The sequence below is a fragment of the Otolemur garnettii genome, unplaced genomic scaffold (assembly GCF_000181295.1).
Source record: "Otolemur garnettii isolate 467f Iridium unplaced genomic scaffold, OtoGar3 scaffold00101, whole genome shotgun sequence".
Taxonomy (NCBI): Eukaryota; Metazoa; Chordata; class Mammalia; order Primates; family Galagidae; genus Otolemur; species Otolemur garnettii.
The window spans coordinates 647,053-664,682 of NW_003852496.1; the positions used below are offsets into that span (position 1 = coordinate 647,053).

Consider the following 17,630-nt stretch of genomic DNA (forward strand, 5'->3'; position numbering starts at 1 on the left):
CCAGTGACAGAGCTTAAGGCCCAGCAATTCTGTGCTGAACTGGCTGATCTTTCCTAGTTCCCCTGAGTAGCATCTTAATTTGAGCCATAAACACTGACTGCTGGAAATTCTTAGTGACATCCCAAGAAAGCTCTCTACATCAGCTTTGTTCCTTCTAGTCATCAAAATTGCGGCCAAAGAGGTCTTTTAGAACCTACTTTTGACCACATTATTTAAAACCTTTTAGTGTCCTTAGCCCTCAAGATAAAACTCAGAGGTTCTACTTCCAAAACAGAATCCTGAGCAGATCCTCCACCCTGGTGAAACCTCGCAACTGGGGAAAAGTACAGCAGAACCTGCCTAGCCAGTCACCTCCCCACGCTGACCACCTCCTCAAGGGACCTAATTCTCACATACCAGACATGCGCCACATGTAGGTATACACTGACCAGTTCAGTGGTCAACTTACAGAAGTTCTACTGTATTTTTAAACAACCATTAAGTCTTTGAAAAGTTTCTAAGAACATATAGCAAATGAAAAAAAAAAATTACTCAAGAAAATCTACTAAATCTCAGTAAGAACCGGGAGAGGCTATGGCACTTGTGCTCCAGTCTGCTGCCTCCTCCCCTGCCCTAGAACAAGCAGCTGATGGAAGCTCTACTCCAAGTGAGTGTGGCCCAGAACACCAGGCTCCCTCGCCCTATCTCCAGTTAGGAGAGGCAGGCTCACACCAGAACCGCAGGTACCAGCAAAGCTCCCCTCCCCGCCCGCCCTCTTGGTGCAGAGGGACCTTCTAGACCGCAAAAGCTCTACCACAGTACCATGGGGATGCTGGGGTTCTGATAAACCTCGCCCTGTCCACGTGTAGGGTGACCAGGTGCAGTTCTAGGCTGGAATCAGCAAGCCAAGAGGATCAGCGGCTACCATCCCACTCCCTCACAGAGCCCAGAAGTGTCACTTGGAGAGAAGCAAGTCATTGTCCCACCCTCAGCTCTGGAGCAAGGGATCAGAGGTTTTGCCTGGTACAAATCATAAGATCAGAGAGCTCTGGAGCTGATTTTATTTGAAACAGATTGTGGAGAAGTTCAACTATACAGCCACTCGGGTAAACAACAGAGATGTCATGGTAAGCAATTGAGAAGGCTGGTTACCCCCTTAAAGCAACACATGAACCACAGGCCAGTTTGGTCCCTCTAGAGTAGTGGTTCTCAACCTTCCTAATGCCGCAATATATTTTCACTGTTACAAAAGGGTCGCGACCCACAGGTTGAGAACCGCTGGTGAAGTGAGGGAGAAAGACAGGTAAGAATAGCCTTCCCGGTTTCAAAATAAACTTTAAAGACTTCCCTCAGTGAAGAGGCCCCAGATAAAACCACCTCTGTGAAGAAGCCCCAGATAAAACTGGATCAAAGTGTGGAACAATTTATGTGCAAGACGTTGTCAAAACCAACACAGACAGGAGAGCAACCAGCCCGCGATTAGCAAAGCCACATGCAGGTGTGAACACGGGCAGAGGCAAGCACCGCTGTTCAGGATCCAGAGTTGCTCTAATATATAATCTAAAATGTCCACTGTCAACAAAAAATTAGCAGACATACAGAAGAACAGGAAACTAATTTATACACAAGAAAATGGGAAACAGAGACTGCCTCTCAGAGGGCTTAGATGTCATAGTTAACAGACAAAGTAGCCATTATAGGTATGTTCAAAGAACTAAAGGAAGCTGCTTAAGAAGATTAATAATAGTGAAGAAACAGAAATTACTGAGTTGAAAAGTACAATAACTAAAACGAAAAATTCACTAGAGTAGCTCAACATTAGATCTGAACTGGCAGAAGAATCAGGGAACTTAAGCATAGATCCACAGAGATTATACAATCTGAACACACAGGGAAAAGGGAAAAACCCTGAAAGCAATAGGAGAAAAATGTTTCTTCGTATACAAGGGAATAAAAATAAGAATAAGAATAAAAGTGAACTTTTCATCAAAAGCAACGTCAGCCAAAAAACAACTGGGATAAAATATTCAAATTGTGGAAGATAAAAAAAAAAACATTAACCAAGAATCTTATACCTTGCACAGCTAAACTTTCAGAAATGATGAGACAGTGATGCCAGCAAGTCGGGGGACCAGGAAGCTCCAAGAACTCCACTCTCCACAGAAATACTGATAAAGTACAAGTTGACCAGAATTATCTTATAGAAACTCAGAAAATTGGTCAAATATCTATAGCAACCAAACAAATGCTACATCAAGAAAAAGCCCCATCTAAAATGGAAGAACCTTTTGTAGCATCCTTTCCGGCCCTTGCCCCACCTGCTCCTGATGTTGCACAGTGTGGGACTGGGGGAAGCTCTAGCCACGGCCCCAGTTCCTTTCCACAAAACAGAGATCAAACTACAAAATTCTAACGTTCAGCAAATGCTAAATAGAAGGAAACCGCATTAAAGTCATATATGAAAACCCGCAGCTGACACTGTACATGATGAGGAAAGAGTGAAAGCATTTGCTCTAAGATCTGGAAGCAGACGACGGTGCCTGCTTTCACCACGTCTATATAAAGTTGTACTGCAAGTCCGAGGCAGAGCAATATAGCAAGAAAAAGAAACAAAAAGCATACAAACTGGAAAAGAAGTAAAATTATCTCTTCACAGACAACATGATCTCATAAGTGGAAAACCTAAAGATTTTCACACACCAAAACTGTTAGAATAAACAAATTTAGCAAAGTTGCAGGATACAAAATCAATACACAAAACTCAGCCCATGTTCATGGACTATAAGACTTTATATTGTTAAGATGTCAATAGTACTCAAGGCATTCTATAGATTCAACGCAATCCTTAACCAAAATTCGAATTATCTTTTTTGTAGAAATAGAAAAATCCATCCTAAAATTCATATGGAATCTCAAGGGACACTGAATAGCTAAAATAATCTTGAAAAAGAGGAACAAATTTGGAGATGATACACTTCCTGATTTCAAAACTTACTATGATATTATAGTCATCAAAATAGTGCTGCAGTACCGGCATAAGGACAGATAGATAGACCAATGGAACAGAATACGAAGCCTAGAAACATGGCTCGGTGCCTGTAGCTCAGCAGCTAGGGCACCAAGCCACATACTTCAGAGCTGGTGGGTTTGAACCCAGCCTGGGCCTGCCAAACAACAATGACAACTACAATCGAAAAATACCTGGGCTTTGTGGCAGGTGTCTGTGGTCCCAGCTACTTGACAGGCTGAGACAAGAGAATGGCTTAAACCCAAGAGTTGAAGGTTGCTCTGAGCCGTGACGCCTCTGCCTCAAAAAAAAGGCCAGGCAGAGCCTTTTGTTCAGTGGGTAAGGAGCCAGCCCCATATACCAATGGTGGCGAGTTCAAACCCAGCCCCGGCCAAACTGCAACAAAAAATAGCCAGGCATTCTGGCGGGTGCCTGTAGTCCCAGCTACTCGGGAGGCTGAGGCAAGATAATCGCCTAAGCCCAGGAGTTGGAAGTTGCTGTGAGCTGTGACATCATGGTACTCTACCAAGGGCAATAAAGTGAAATTGTCTCAAAAAAAAAAGAAAAAAAAGAAAGACCAACAAATATATGAGAATCTGATAAACAATAAATGAATGTTTAAAGTAGTGTGGTAGGGATGGGCTCTCTAATAAACAGAAATAACTGATAAGTCACAAAGAAGAAAACAAAATGGACCCCACTCCTATCACCAACATCATTTCCAGGTGGATTTAAAGACGGTCGGTATGAAAATAAACCATAAAACTTTCAGGGGCTAAAACAGGAAAATATCTTTACGGCCTTGGGACAGAAAAAGATTTCCTAAATAAGACACAGAAAGCACAAACCATAAAAAGAATGATAGATGCAACTACATTAAACTTATAAGTTACAGTTAACCAAAAGATCCCCAAAAAAGAAAGGGAAAAAAAGCCAAATCTAGATTTCCTACTACACTAAATCTTCAAATCATGCCATTATCTTCAATATCATTTAGTTATTACATTGATGAGAAAAAAAAATCGATTCCCAGCCATTGCCACTGTCAAGTGGAGTCGTCCGCGTGGGATCATTCCAGGCACTTGTTTTCGCCCACATCCCACAGATGTGCACATCAGGTTAATTAGCCCAGTCTGAGTGTGTGTGTCCTATGATGGAATGGTGTTCTGGCCAGGGCTGGTTCTCATCTTGTGCCCTGGGCTACTGGCTGGCACAGGCTCCAGGCACCTCCAGCCGTGATCTGGAATAAGTGGGTTAGAAAATGAATGAATAGGGAGGTGCCCATAGCTCAGTGGGTAGGACACCAGCCACATACACCCAGGCTGGCGGGTTCAAACCCAGCCCAGGCCAGGGCCAGCTAAAATCAACAATGAGAACTGCAACCAAAAAATAGCTGGGCGTTGTGGCGAGCACCTGTAGTCCTAGCTTCTTGGGAGGCTGAGGCAAGAGAATCACTTAAGCCCAAGAGTTTGAGGTTGCTGTGAGCTGTGATATCACAGCACTCTACTGAAGGTGACAAAATGAGACTCTGCCTCAAAAAAAAAAAAAGGAATGAATGATACAAACTATTGTCAAAAAAATTTCATAAAGTAAACAATGATCCTTCAGATGCATGACAATAACTAGTGTGGTACCAAAGCACACAGCATTCTTTGTGAACTGCTCAGTGATGGGAGGTGTGCCTCACAATTTCCAATCTGTAAACACGTATTCCTTAATTTCACCCACCACCACTAGGCTGCCACCACTCACTGATTCACCAAAAATTGGGAAATAATTACCTTCTTTGTTTTTATTGATCTTTCTTAGATGCATGTATAGCTCACATTTATTTCAACATTCACTATCATAAAATAATAAAAACCAACAACCACAAAAAACTCCCCCCAAACAAAACCCAAAATGGCCCACTTAAAAGTGAACATTTGGGAGATAACTCACAGATAAGACTGGGACTTTTGATTATTTTAAAATTTACTTCCCATTATGTAAAGTTGAAATAATACATGAAAGACAACAAGTAAAAGCATGAACTGTTGGGTTAGGTGGCTAAGATTTTATTACACACATACATATCGTAAGTGTTTGGGGGCTTTCTTTAGAAGGCTAATGATATTTTTGTGACCAGAAATACAACATAGGAACTTAACTCCTATTTCTATCATTTAGCCTGTGGGAAAACTCGTTTCATTATATGTCATTTCAGGTAGAGTCTCAGTTTCCAAGAACCTATAGCCAATGTTAAGTGAGGACTTACTGTATACAAAACCAAAGGATTCATATCCAAAATATATGAAGAAGACCTACAAATTAGTACAAAAATATAAAAACGACTCAACACAAAAATAAGCAAAAGATCTGAACATTTCACGGAAGAGGAAACCCAAGTGTCCATAAACACATGAACCTGGTCTGGGAAATGCAAAAAACTAAAGCCACAGTGAAAAACCATTTCATAATTGCCAGAAAAAAAAAATTGCCAAGGATGTGGAGCAGGAAGAACTGTTAAAAGCTAGCAGGAGGGTAAACTGGTATAACCTCTTGGAAAAAGAGCTGAGCATTGTGGAGCTCAGGTAGAAATCAGCGTCCCTTCTGCCCCCGTAACTTAGCTGCAAGGTATCTACCCCAGACTGTAAGTCCCGCTAAGTGCACAGGGAAGCACAGAGCTGGACTGTTTTTAAAAGCAAAATACCAGGAAGAGCAGAATGATAAACTGTGGTATGATTCACCATAGGGAATACTACAGCAATGAAAATTAATGAACCACAGCTATATCTACAAACATGCACGAACCAGTAAAACATAACTGCTGAGGAAAAAGAACCTGAAGATTTTATTAAAGTCCCAAAACAGGCCAAAAGAAACAAAATATTGTTTAATGATATGTCATTAGTGAAAATGTAAGGAAGACTAAGGGATTCTGGATAGCAGATGATCTGAGAGGAAGAAGACATCTGTGCTATTATTACTTTATTACTACTTAAAACGAATATATATGATACGTGTTTAAAAAAATTATATATATGTCGATGTAAACTTCAAATAAAAATGAAAAACTTAAGCCTATAATTTCATGAACCTACCCCAACAGTTCATGCTTTAACTTGTCTGTCAAGTAATTATTTCAACTTTACATAATAGGAAGTAAATTTTAAAATAATCAAAAGTCCCTGTCTTACCTTTGAGTTATCTTCCAAACGTTCACTTTCAAGGGGGCCATTTTTGGCTTTGTTTGGGGGGAGTTTTTGGTGGTTGTTGGTTTTTCTGTTTCTGTTTTGCTTGGAGACAGGGTCTGGCTACTGCCCAGGCTGGATGGAGCGCAGTGGTTATCACAGCGCACTGTAACCGTGAAGTCCTGGGCTCAAGTGCAAGGCACGGTGCCTGGTTCATTGATGGTATTTCTGCAGAGAGGAGGTCTCGCTCGGTTCCTCAGGGCCTGGCCTCAAGCCATCTTCCCGCCTCAGCCTCTCAAAGTGCTGGGATTGCAAGCGTGAGCCACCGCACCGGCCTGGTGGGTTATTTTTAAACGCAGAAAACACGTATATACAGAAATAATGCTTGCTTCCTAGCTACCCGCCAAAGTTAGGGACCTGAAATTACCTCGTACGATCCTGACAATCTTCCTTTACCTTCGTTTTACAAGATGTGGCAACCAAAGCTCGGCAGAGTAACCGAGTCACTCGGTTAAGTGGGACTTAAATCCAGCTTCTACCCGACTCCAAAGTCGTCACCTCTCCTCGCACCACCCCTTCGCCACGCCAAAACTTTTCAAATCTTTTTCCTGTCTTGATAAGCTTTTTAAACAAGCCTACATCAGGTTAAAAGGCCTTGATAAGCTTTTTAAACAAGCCTACGTCAGGTTAAAAGGCCTCGATAAGCTTTTTAAACAAGCCTACATCAGGTTAAAAGGCCGCGGGGAGGGCGAGCGGTGAACCCCCGCGCGCGGGCCACGACCGGGCGGCCGCGCACCCCCAGCGCGCCAGCGCCAACCGCGCGCGCCCCAGGCGCGAAGGACAGCGGCCTCTCTGGGCTCCTGTCGCCGTCCTCGCACCCCGGGGTCGCGGCCAGGGGTCCGGGGGAGGATTGGGAGGGAGGACAGGCAGGGCCCCGGCCCAGTCGCCCTCTCGCGGCTCCGGCCCCGCCCCGCCTACCCGCGTGCTGTAAGGACAGTAGCTCTTGCTGAAGATCATCACCCGGTTGCCTTCGATGAGGCCCATGAGGCGGCGCCGCACCTCCTCCCGGTCCTCGGGCGGGCGGCTGGTCCCGGGGGACGACAGGCGGGTGCGGCGCCCGGGAGGCGACGACATGGGCACGCCGCGGACGCTGCCCAGGGGGCGGTTGGGGACGACGCCCACATTCCCCAGCCTCGGCGACTTTGGCGCCGGCGGCGGTGACTTTGACGCCGGCGGCGGCGACGACGACGGCTGCTGCTCCAGGGTTCCGCTCGCCCTCCCAGCCAGGCCTGGTCTGCCCCGAAACCGTAACCGGAGGTCTGGGACCGCGAACACGCCCAACTCTGCCCCCGCCCCGTACCGGCCCGGAGTCCGCGGGGCTGCCGCTCGCCCCAGCTCCGCCCCCATGGCCCCGCCCCGCCCCGCGGCGCCACCCCGCCCCGCCCCGCCCCGCGGCCCCGCCCCGCGCATGCGAACTAGGTCGCCTGCGCGCCCGCGGCGCGAGTTCCCTACCTAGCAGAGCGCCGCAGGTACCCGTTCTCAAACTGGGCGTCTAGAGGCGGTGTGTGCGTCCAGGACCACCCCGGTCTCGGTGATGCGCTCAGAGACGGCCTTTGTACGATACCTTGCGCTCTAACAATCACAGCCCCCTCAAACCACCTTAAAATCTGTAGTCTTCAGGGAGGACAGACGTCTCCAGTTTATGAGGAGTGTGAATAAAACTATCTTTAGGAAAGTTTACATATCACACATGCTGAATAAAAATACTGCGTTTCCTATCTCAGTGTAGTTCTAAGGCAATCCGAGGTTGCTACCCCTCATTTCCCTACTAAAGTTCCAGAGCCACGTCTGTCCCTGCCTACCTCTCCGTTATTGTCTCCTGACCCTCTAAGCTTCAGCTATGATAGTTTCCTGTTAAAATCTGTATTCTAATTAAGGCCTTAAAGAAGCACAGGCTCTGGAACCAGACAGCCCGGTTTTGAATCCTAGCTCCACTTTTCTCTAGTTGATTATCTTAGGCAATACTTAGACTAATAACAGTCCTTGCCTTAAAGCCTTGGTGTAAATTATAAATGCATTAATTGAGGTCAAGTGCTTAGGACAGCATTTGGCCTGTGGTAAGGGTTAAATGAATTTGTGGATAAAATCTCATTACTTACCCCTCCTGACAGCCCTGTAAAAATAGAGATTATTGTTTCTGTCTCACAGATGAGAAAAGTTAAGGAAGAGAAACAGAACATAATTTTTGTCCAAAGTTATATACCTAGTATGAAGAACTGAGATCTAAATCCTGGCTCACTAGCCACTGGCAGTGATACTTTTTCCAGCATTAACATTGTACACAATTTTATTCTTTTGGTAGATTTTAAGAGTAGGAAGAAAGTAGAATTGCCATTACTTCATCGTCTTTAACTACATGTTCTTTTTCTTTTTAATCCATGATAAATGCATTTTATGAATTTTTCTCTAAATGCTTCTTTGGCTACCCATAGCATTTTGATCCTTGAATTTCATTGTCGTGTATTTCTACAAAATGTTTAATTTCTAAATTAAAAATTTTAAATAATTTTTTAAAAATTTCTAAGTTAAAAATTTTAAATCATTTTTTAAAAGTTAAATTGGGGCACAGCGGTTCATGCCTGTAATCTCAGCACTTTGGGAGGCTAGAGCAGGAAGAATGCTTGAATCCAAGAGTTGGAGGCTGCACTCCAGCCTAGCCAACAGGGCAAGACTTTGTCTTTAGAAAATTTATTTAATTAATTTGCTTTAATTTTCTCTTTAATGGAAAAGTTACTTAGGAGGTATATGTTGACACTTCCAAATGGATAGCTTACTTTTTTGTCACTGTTGATGGTGGTCTTTATTGTGAATTTTCAAACGTCATAGACCAAAAACATGGCTTCTTCATTTCTGCTTGTTGCAATTTATGAAGATCTTCTTCATAATTTAACAGCAATTATTATTTCTGCCAATAATTCTTAACTAAAAAGAATGTGCATTTTCAGCATATTGTATACAAAGTAGAAGCTTGAAATTGTGTAATCCACATTGAACTCTGACATAGTTCTTTTTCCTTGATATGTCAATTTCTAAGACAGATGTATTAAAAACCTGCCACTTTGATGATGGATTTCTCAATCATCCCATCATTCACTCATGAGTTTTGGACAATGAGCTTAGCTCCCTGAGATTTGTTCTACTACTCCTATACTGCACCATTTCCAAGTGTTTGGCATATTGCTGAGTCTCCTCATACCACAAAGAGCCATGATGGTCTCAGATAATTAAGGAATGCCTTCCCTTTGCTCCAATTTATTTCAGAATTGTTTGAGCCAACCAGTATCTCTCATTCTGCATTGACTGGTTCGGGCCTGGTCACATGGCCTAAGTTCATCCATGAAAAAGGTAGCTTAGATTTTTTTTTTTTTTTTTTTTGATAGCTGAAGAGAGAGAGATTCCTCAGTCTACATGCTAATGGGGAAATATCTGATCCCAGATTAGGGTGACCAGATTTTAACATCTGTAAGGAGGGACAACATGGCTGGGGGGCGGAGCAGGGGCGGAGGGGGGGGGGGCGGAGGGCAGGGCCTGACCAGGCAAACTTTGATAAGCAGTTCTCGATAATCACTTCTCAGCAATTATTTATTACGTTTAACATTATAAAATTAACAAAAATAATATAAAACTCATATTCTGGCGAAATAGCCATATGGCGGCTGAAAACCGTATATTCCCTTCTTGTTCTCCAGCCCATTCGTGCATTCTTTCCAAAAATTGGGACTTTTTTAAAACACCACGGACGCGGGACAAACTGTTGAAAAGCGGGACTGTCCCGCCAAAATCGGGATGTCTGGTCACCCTATCCCAGATGCTACTAGCAATCATCCTCTAATTATGAGAACAGAATTCCCACCATGAAATTATTGTCCTGAAAGCAAGGATGAGAGAAAGCTAGAAACTGGGACGGTCACTGAGCCACTGGAGCTGACCCCATCTGAAAGCTGCCTGGTCTCTGCACTATTGTGGTCCAGTGAAGTCCTTGATTTAAGCCAACTTAAGTTGTATTTTCTATTATTTGCAATCAAATCCTCTTAATGAAGAAACTTATTTCAAAGACGCAGAAAAACTAATAACTCATCATTTCTTAATGAATTATACCTTTTATCATAAAATATTCTTTTTTGCCCTAGTTATCTCCTTCATCATTAAATTATATTTTTTCTAGAATTTATGCATAACAAACTGCTACAAAACTTAGTAGTTTGAAAAAAGTAGGGGAAAAAAGGTCAAATCTACTTTCTTTTGTTGGCATTTGTACCTGTGTCTTTTTCCATCCATTTCAGTATATATTTGTCTTTTTCTTCTATATATGTCTTTAGGAGAGGATGTGGCCTAGTCAACTCTTATCTCTAATAAATTCTTAATTAATTGAAGACAGATACAAGAAGTCAGTTAATAGAGCCAAGAAAACACTGCAAAGGAAGTAGATTAGTTGTTGCCTTGGGCTAGAGGAGTAGAACAAGAAAATAGGGAAGGGGGATTGGGAGTGATGGCTAAGGGCGTGGGGTTCATTTTTTGATAAAAATGTTCTGAAATTAGGGCCAGGCATGGAGGCTCACACCTGTAATTCCAGCACACTGGAAGGCCGAGGCAGGTAGATTGCCTGAGCTCACCAGTTTGAGAACAGCCTGAGCCAGAGTGACACCTTGTATCTAAAAATAACTGGGCATTGTGATAGGCGCCTGTAGTCCCAGCTCCTAGGGAGGCTGAGGCAAGAGAATCACTTCCACCCAAGAGTTTGAAGTTGCTGTGAGCTATGATGCCCCAGCACTTTATCAAGGGCAACAAAGTGAGACTCTGCCTCAAAGAGGAAAAAAAAAACAGAAAGAAAAGAAAATGTTCTGAAGTTGATGCACGACTCTGTGAATATACTAAAAGTCATATGAATCATACATTTTTAAGTAGGTGAATTGTATGGTATGTGAATTATATCTTAAAGCTGTTAGAAAAGAAGATATTAAAAAGATACTGGCTCGGCGCCTATAGCTCAACCGGCTAAGGCGCCAGCCACGTACACCTAAGGTGGCGGGTTCGAACCCCCAGCCCGGACTCGCCAAACAACAATGACGGCTGCAACCAAAAAATAGCCGGGCATTGTGGCGGGCGCCTGTAGTCCCAGCTACTTGGGAGGCGGAGGCAGGAGAGTCGCTTGAGCCCAGGAGTTGGAGGTTGCTGTGAGCTGTAATGCCACGGCACTCTACCCAGGGGGACAGCTGGAGGCTGTGTCTCAAAAAAAAAAAAAAAAAAAAATACTGAATAAACAAGAGGCTATAAAAAAGAAGGAATCCTTATAAATTTGAAGTATTTTTGCCAAAAGTTATGTATTATATTACATTGTTTATAATTAATTATATATTACTTAAATCTTAAAGTACTTAAATCTTAAAAATAAATATACATAGGTATATGTACATACACATCTGTATATGTCTATGCCTGGGTATAAGAAAATTTCTCATGATGTGGGACAACAAAGTAAAAAAGGCAAAAAGTATGAAAGTGTAGATGAGAAAACAAGAAAGTCAGTCCATGAGGTTGAAATGTCTAGTAGGACAAAGTAGAGAAAATGGATGGAAATAGTAAAATAATAATAACAGAAGACAATTTTCCAGAACACAGATCTTCATTTTTAAAAGGACACCCAAATGCCCAGCATAATGAATAAAAAGGACCCATGTGACACCATCACAAAATTCCAGAATATCAAGGATTAGTGGAAATATCTACAAGCTTCCCAAATGGGTGGATGCAGAGGAGGTAACATTTTGGCATCAGTTGCTTCATCAGTAACTCTGGGTGCCAGAAGAAAATGGAATAATGTCTCCAAATTTATGAGGGAAAATAATTTTGAACTTAAATACCTAGAATGTTAAAGGAAAAATAAAGATATTTTCAGATATGGAAGGACTCTCAGTTGACTTTTCACACATTTCAGGACCTCATTTGATACTTCCCTCCACCAAAATGAAGAAGTACCCTTCCAGGAAGGGCTCCAGGAAGAACAAGTGAAATAAATGAAAGTCCTTGTGTGACAGCCAAACAGCAGTCTTAGTGATCCATCCACGAAGGGGGAAAATGTTAGGAAAAAACAGACATAGAACAACCTCTACACAGTAGTCTCTCAGCTCTTACTGGGATCAGTTCTCCAGGCTGAGCCAAATCTCAGCTGATTCCCTATGTCCATAAAATTACCTACTGGTGGCCCAGTACTTCTGAGACCAAGGTAGGATGATTTGAGACCAGGTGTTCAAGACTAGCCTGGGCAATAAGCCAAGACCCTATCTCTATCAGAGAAATTTTTTTGAATTCTCCTGGCCTGGTGGCACATGCCTCTAGGCTGAGGCAGGAGGATTGTTAGAAGCCGGGAGTTGGAGGCTGCAGTGAGTTATGACCATGCCACTGCATTGCAGCCTCTGTCTAAGAAAAAAAAAGATAACTTACTGGCAACTTGCTTCCCTAACACCAGGCCCCAGAGGGGAGAGGGTAGGAAAATAACTTGCAGAGACACAGCTACCCACCTGGATGTGTTTGAGCAAGTCCATGAGCAAAAAAAGGAAGTTAGCAGGTGTGTCAGTTAGGTGCTGCTGCGTAACAAACTGCTGCAAAATTTAGTAGTCTGAAATAATGATCATGCAGTACTGCTCATGAGTCTGTGAGCTGGTTCTGCTAATTGGACTGGGCTAGGTTGACTTGTGTATCAGCTACATAACAGTGGTATTTGAGCCAGGTGGCTTTGCTGAATTTAATTTGGCTCATTAACATGTCTAAAGACTGCTGGGACAATGGGCTGACTCCTTCAGCCCTGTCATCCTATAGTGGGTTGCACAGAGATCTGAGAGAAAGGCCTATCCCAGACCCAGAACACCTTTATTTCTGCCATATTTGGATGACCGAAGTAAGTCACAAGGCCAGCTTAGATCCAAGAAGTGGGAAACACACCCTGCATCTTCATGGGAGTTGTTACACATTCACATAGCTGAGAACACAGACAAAGGGCGGGCTGTGGGAAGGTGGAGAAAGATGGTGGATGGGGAGGATGTTTAGCTCAGCTTTCCTGGAACAACAGGTGAGAGTTAGTGGGCTAGATCATTCCCAGCATGGAAGGAATATTGGTGTGGAGAGGCAGTTTGCAGTGGGGTGGAGGATTGCTGGAGGGGTGTGCAGCGAGGTGGAGGATTGCTGGACTTGGAGTGTAATCTGGAGCTGCAGAGACTATCAGGAAAAGTTCTGCCCTCTACAGCCAGACCCACCATGGAGGATCACAGTTCCCAGTTTGTGGGGAAACCAGGTAGTGTGTGGAAAGATTGGTGAAGTGTGGACTCCGGAGCGGAATTAGGCGGCCAGAGTGAGTTGCCATCTGGTGCAGCACCACTGTGGTTAGGCGGCGGGAAAGACACTCAGGCAGGAAAGATCCTGGAGAGGAAGAGGCCATTGTTTTGGAATTTGGGAAGTGGTGGTTGCAGCAGGCACCATTTTGCAGGGGCCAGGTGCAGCGATTTGAGTCTCACACGCAGACAGTCGTCCTACACTTAGAGCTGGCCCAGGATATCCCGCACTTCTCAGGAATTATTGCAGGGAGAATTTGAGAAACCTGCCTGTGAAGATTTTTTAAGATGGGTGGAATCAGCAGTTCAGAGGGGTCTAGGTGCCAAGCGGGTAATCAAGCAACACCAAGAACAATTTAAGCCGGGAGACAGGTATAAGCCTGGGAGTCACTCACGGTGCCACCTGGTGTCCAGAAAGTATATTGCAATGTAAATATATTCCTACTAAAGTCCATCTGTACAGCATATTATAGTCATACTTTTTTATATATACATAGAAAAACAATTTTGTTGCCTTTTTTTCTCTCTCTGTTTGTTCTGTTTGCTTTTTTCCTTTTTTCTTTCTTGTAGGGGTTGTTGTTAATTTTTTTTTTTTTTTTAGACAGAGTTTCACTATGTTGCCGTCAGTGGAATGCTGTGGTATTGCAGGACAAGGCAACCTCTAACTCTCTTGGGCTGAATGGTTCTCTTGCCTTGGTGGCTGGGGCTGCACGTGCCCACCACAGTACCCAGCTGTTTTTTGGTTGTGGTTGTCATTGTTGTTTGGCAGGCTCTGGGCCAGGTTGGAGCCCACCACCTCTGGTGGGTGTGGCTGGTGCCCTGGCCACTGGGCTATGGGCACCAAGTCCTCCCCTTCCTCTTATGGTTGCTGAGATTGCTTACATCAGGCTAATGTAGTTTTTTTCTGTTTTTGTTTTGTTTTTGATTGTGTGTCTGATTTTTTTTATTTGTTTGTTTGTTTGTTTTGTTTCAATGTGCCTTGTGTTCTAAAGCCTCGGGTTGGCTATTTTCCCTAACTCCAATTTTTACATTCAACAAGAGCAAAAGGGAATGGGAGATAATAGCCAACTGAAGCTAGCTTTCAACAGAAACTCCTGTCCAGAGGGAAAGATAATGGCTAGAGAGAACCCAATAAAGCTGAAGGGTGGGAGCTGAGCTGACAGAAGAGATTGATAATTGCAAGCTGCAACTCCAAGGAAACAAACTTCAGCTACAGAACTCACCCCAAAGTGGACGTGTGTCCATCCCCTCCCCCAAGAGAATTGTTTGCTTGCTTGCTGTAAGATCTCTACTAGTAAGCAATGAACTGAAGTCCTCTTCTCTCACCCCATGGGAATAAGTTGCTGGAAGCTGGAACTCCTTCTCCAGAGAGTCCTTGCTGTGAGCCTGGGCATTCTCTTGTCTGGCATAGAGGTTGAACAAATATTTTCCCTGCCACGTTGAACTCCCAGTCCACCCTTCCTAGGCCTGTCAGTCTAGAAGTCAAGCCCCTGCAGAGACCAGAACGTTTGTGGTTCTTTCTTAATTAATACAGGGCATTGCATGGTCTGAGGTAGCACAGCTACACTGTACCTGTGAATCTGGTAACAGTGCAGAAAGGCACTGGGGGAAGGTGGCTGGCTTGGCTCTGAGAAAGAGCAACTCAGCAGTGGGCAGAGGCTTGGGTCTCTATACCGTGGGTGGAAGCTTGGGAACCACTGAGTCATGGGAACCTGAGTGGAGACACCTCCCACCTAGCAGGAGCATTAATAGAGTGATCCTGCCAGGGTCAAATTTCAGAGAGACACCTCCCCAATTCTGTGGACTGCCTGAGGGAGCCAGATCTCACATTGCAGGGATACCAGAGGAGCAGAGCAGCAGGGCAGAGGCATGGTCTCTGAGGGTGAAAACATTGGCTGCTTTGTTAACCTCTGGTTTGGAACAAGATCAGGTGAAACACTCCCCAGTTTCCATTGAGCACCTGAGGTAATCAGACCTTAACTCCCGCAGCCAGCTGGCAGCAGAGTGTGGTCACTTGGCCGACGAGGCATTGACTTCCCTCTGACTCTGGCAGGCCCAAATCCCTGGTGCATTTGCTCATTGAGGGAACTGGGCCATAGCCCCATGGAACTACCAGTACTTGGGTATGACAGAGGTGCAAGGTGGGGAAGGAGGCACCAGCCCCACCTGGACTATTTTGCAGGGCGGGCCTTCCTGACTCCACAGAGCACCGGAGTGAGTTACACTTGAGATGCCAGTGGACCCACACTGCATAGAAGCTGAAGACCTATTGAACTCTCCCACCTGATCGGTGTTTGTGTTGACTGGGACAATTTGTGTGGAACTCTTGACCTAAGCCAATCACCTGGGGACCCACCCTGGTTGTGTTGTTGTGGGAGTGTGGGATTCTCCCTTTCCAGTTTTTGCCTGTTGGGGTGGGGTAGGGTGTCTTAGTTGCTTATATATCTCCACAGCTGAGATTTCAGCCCAAAGCCACTGATTCACTAGGATTGGACAGAGACTATTTGAATACAGGTCAGAGCCATCCAGCCCCACCACACCAAACAGGTCTCCAGAATTTCAGGCTGTAGTATTGAATGGAAACTTTGTAAAGCTCTAAGAGAAAAGCCACAATCACCAGTTCCACTTCTTTGATAAAGAGCTGGTTAATTACAACTCCAGGAGCCCTCAATTCAATTTCACCTTGCTAGCGTCTCTAGTCAAATGGTGAAAAATAGTCATGGGGAAGAATCAGTGGAAAAACTCTGGCAACATGAATAATCAGAGTAGATCAACTCCTCAAAGGAAACACAACAGAAGATCCTGTTCATAAACAAATGGCCGAGATGTCAGAAATCAAGTTTAGAATCTAGATTGCAAATAAGATTAACAGAACGGAGGTAAAGATGGAATTAGAAATTCAAGGAGCAATTCAAAAGTTGTCTCAAGAATTCAATGAATTCAAAGACAAAATCACCAAAGATTTTGACACATTGAGGCAAGAACTTGCAGCCCTCAAAGATCTGAGACATACGATAGAATCCCTTAGTAATAGAATGGAGCAGGCGGAAGAAAGGATCTCTGACACCAAAGACAAAGTTTTGAATTCTCCCAAATGCTCAAAGAGGAAGAGAAGTGGAAAGCAAAAATGGATCATTCCCTGAGAGAATTGTAGGACCACTCCAAAAGAGCAAATGTTCACCTCATAGGAATCCCTGAAAGAGAAGAGGATACTTTGAAAGACAGATACTCTACTCCAAGAGATAATTGAGGAGAACTTCCCAAGTAAGGCAAAAGATACTGAAATTCAGATAGCAGACAGTTTCAGAACCCCAGCACAACTCAACCCAAATAAAGCATCTTCTAGACACATTGTAATTAACTTTGCCAAAGTTAATATGAAGGAGAAAATTCTGCAAACAGCCAGATGGCCCTGGTCTCGGTTAGTGCAGGAAGGAACCAGGTGAGAGGCAGATTAGAAGTACAAGCTTGTGGAAGGCGGGCTAGCCCTTACTTTCCGGGTAGCCCAGAGCAACCCCCGCACCAGCCTTTTATTGAAATGGAATGATACAGGTGAGGAGAGTAATTAACAATGACTACATGCTGAGGGCACAGGCTCCTTCTCCATAAGGAGCACCTGTGGACAAGTCTCCCGAGAGTCCACCCCTCAGCTGTAAATCATCTTGCTTAGAGGTCTTTTGTCTCTTGGCATCCTCTACAATCATAACCTACAAGGGGAAGATATTAGAATGACTGCAGATCTCTCTGCTGAAACTTTTCAACCCAGAAGAGGATGGTCATCAACCTTCAATCTCCTAAAACAAAACAACTTTCAGCCCAGGATGCTATATCCAGCTAAACTGAGCTTCATTTATGACAGAGAAATTAAATACTTTAATGGCATACACATGTTGAAGAAATTTTCCATAACCAAACCAGCTCTTCAGGATAGCCTCAGACCCATCCTCCATAATGACCAGCACAATGCTCTACCACCAAAGTAAACTCACTCTGAAATTCTTGACCAAAACCCAATTTCTACAGTGGTGAAAAGATTTTAAATGTCCACTGTACTGGGCAGCACCTGTGGCTCAAAGGAGTAGGGCA

General features: G+C 44.0%; 1 protein-coding gene across 1 annotated transcript in view; it reads right to left on the reverse strand.

The window, feature by feature from the left end:
• Positions 1-7,499, reverse strand: part of TXNRD3 (thioredoxin reductase 3) — a 50,954-nt gene extending 43,455 nt beyond the window's left edge. Inside the window, exon 1 of the mRNA XM_012809221.2 lies at positions 7,138-7,499. Within this exon, the coding sequence (XP_012664675.1) occupies positions 7,138-7,293 (156 nt within the window). The 5' untranslated portion in view covers positions 7,294-7,499. The remainder of the gene's footprint in view (positions 1-7,137) is intronic.
• Positions 7,500-17,630: the final 10,131 nt, after the last annotated feature.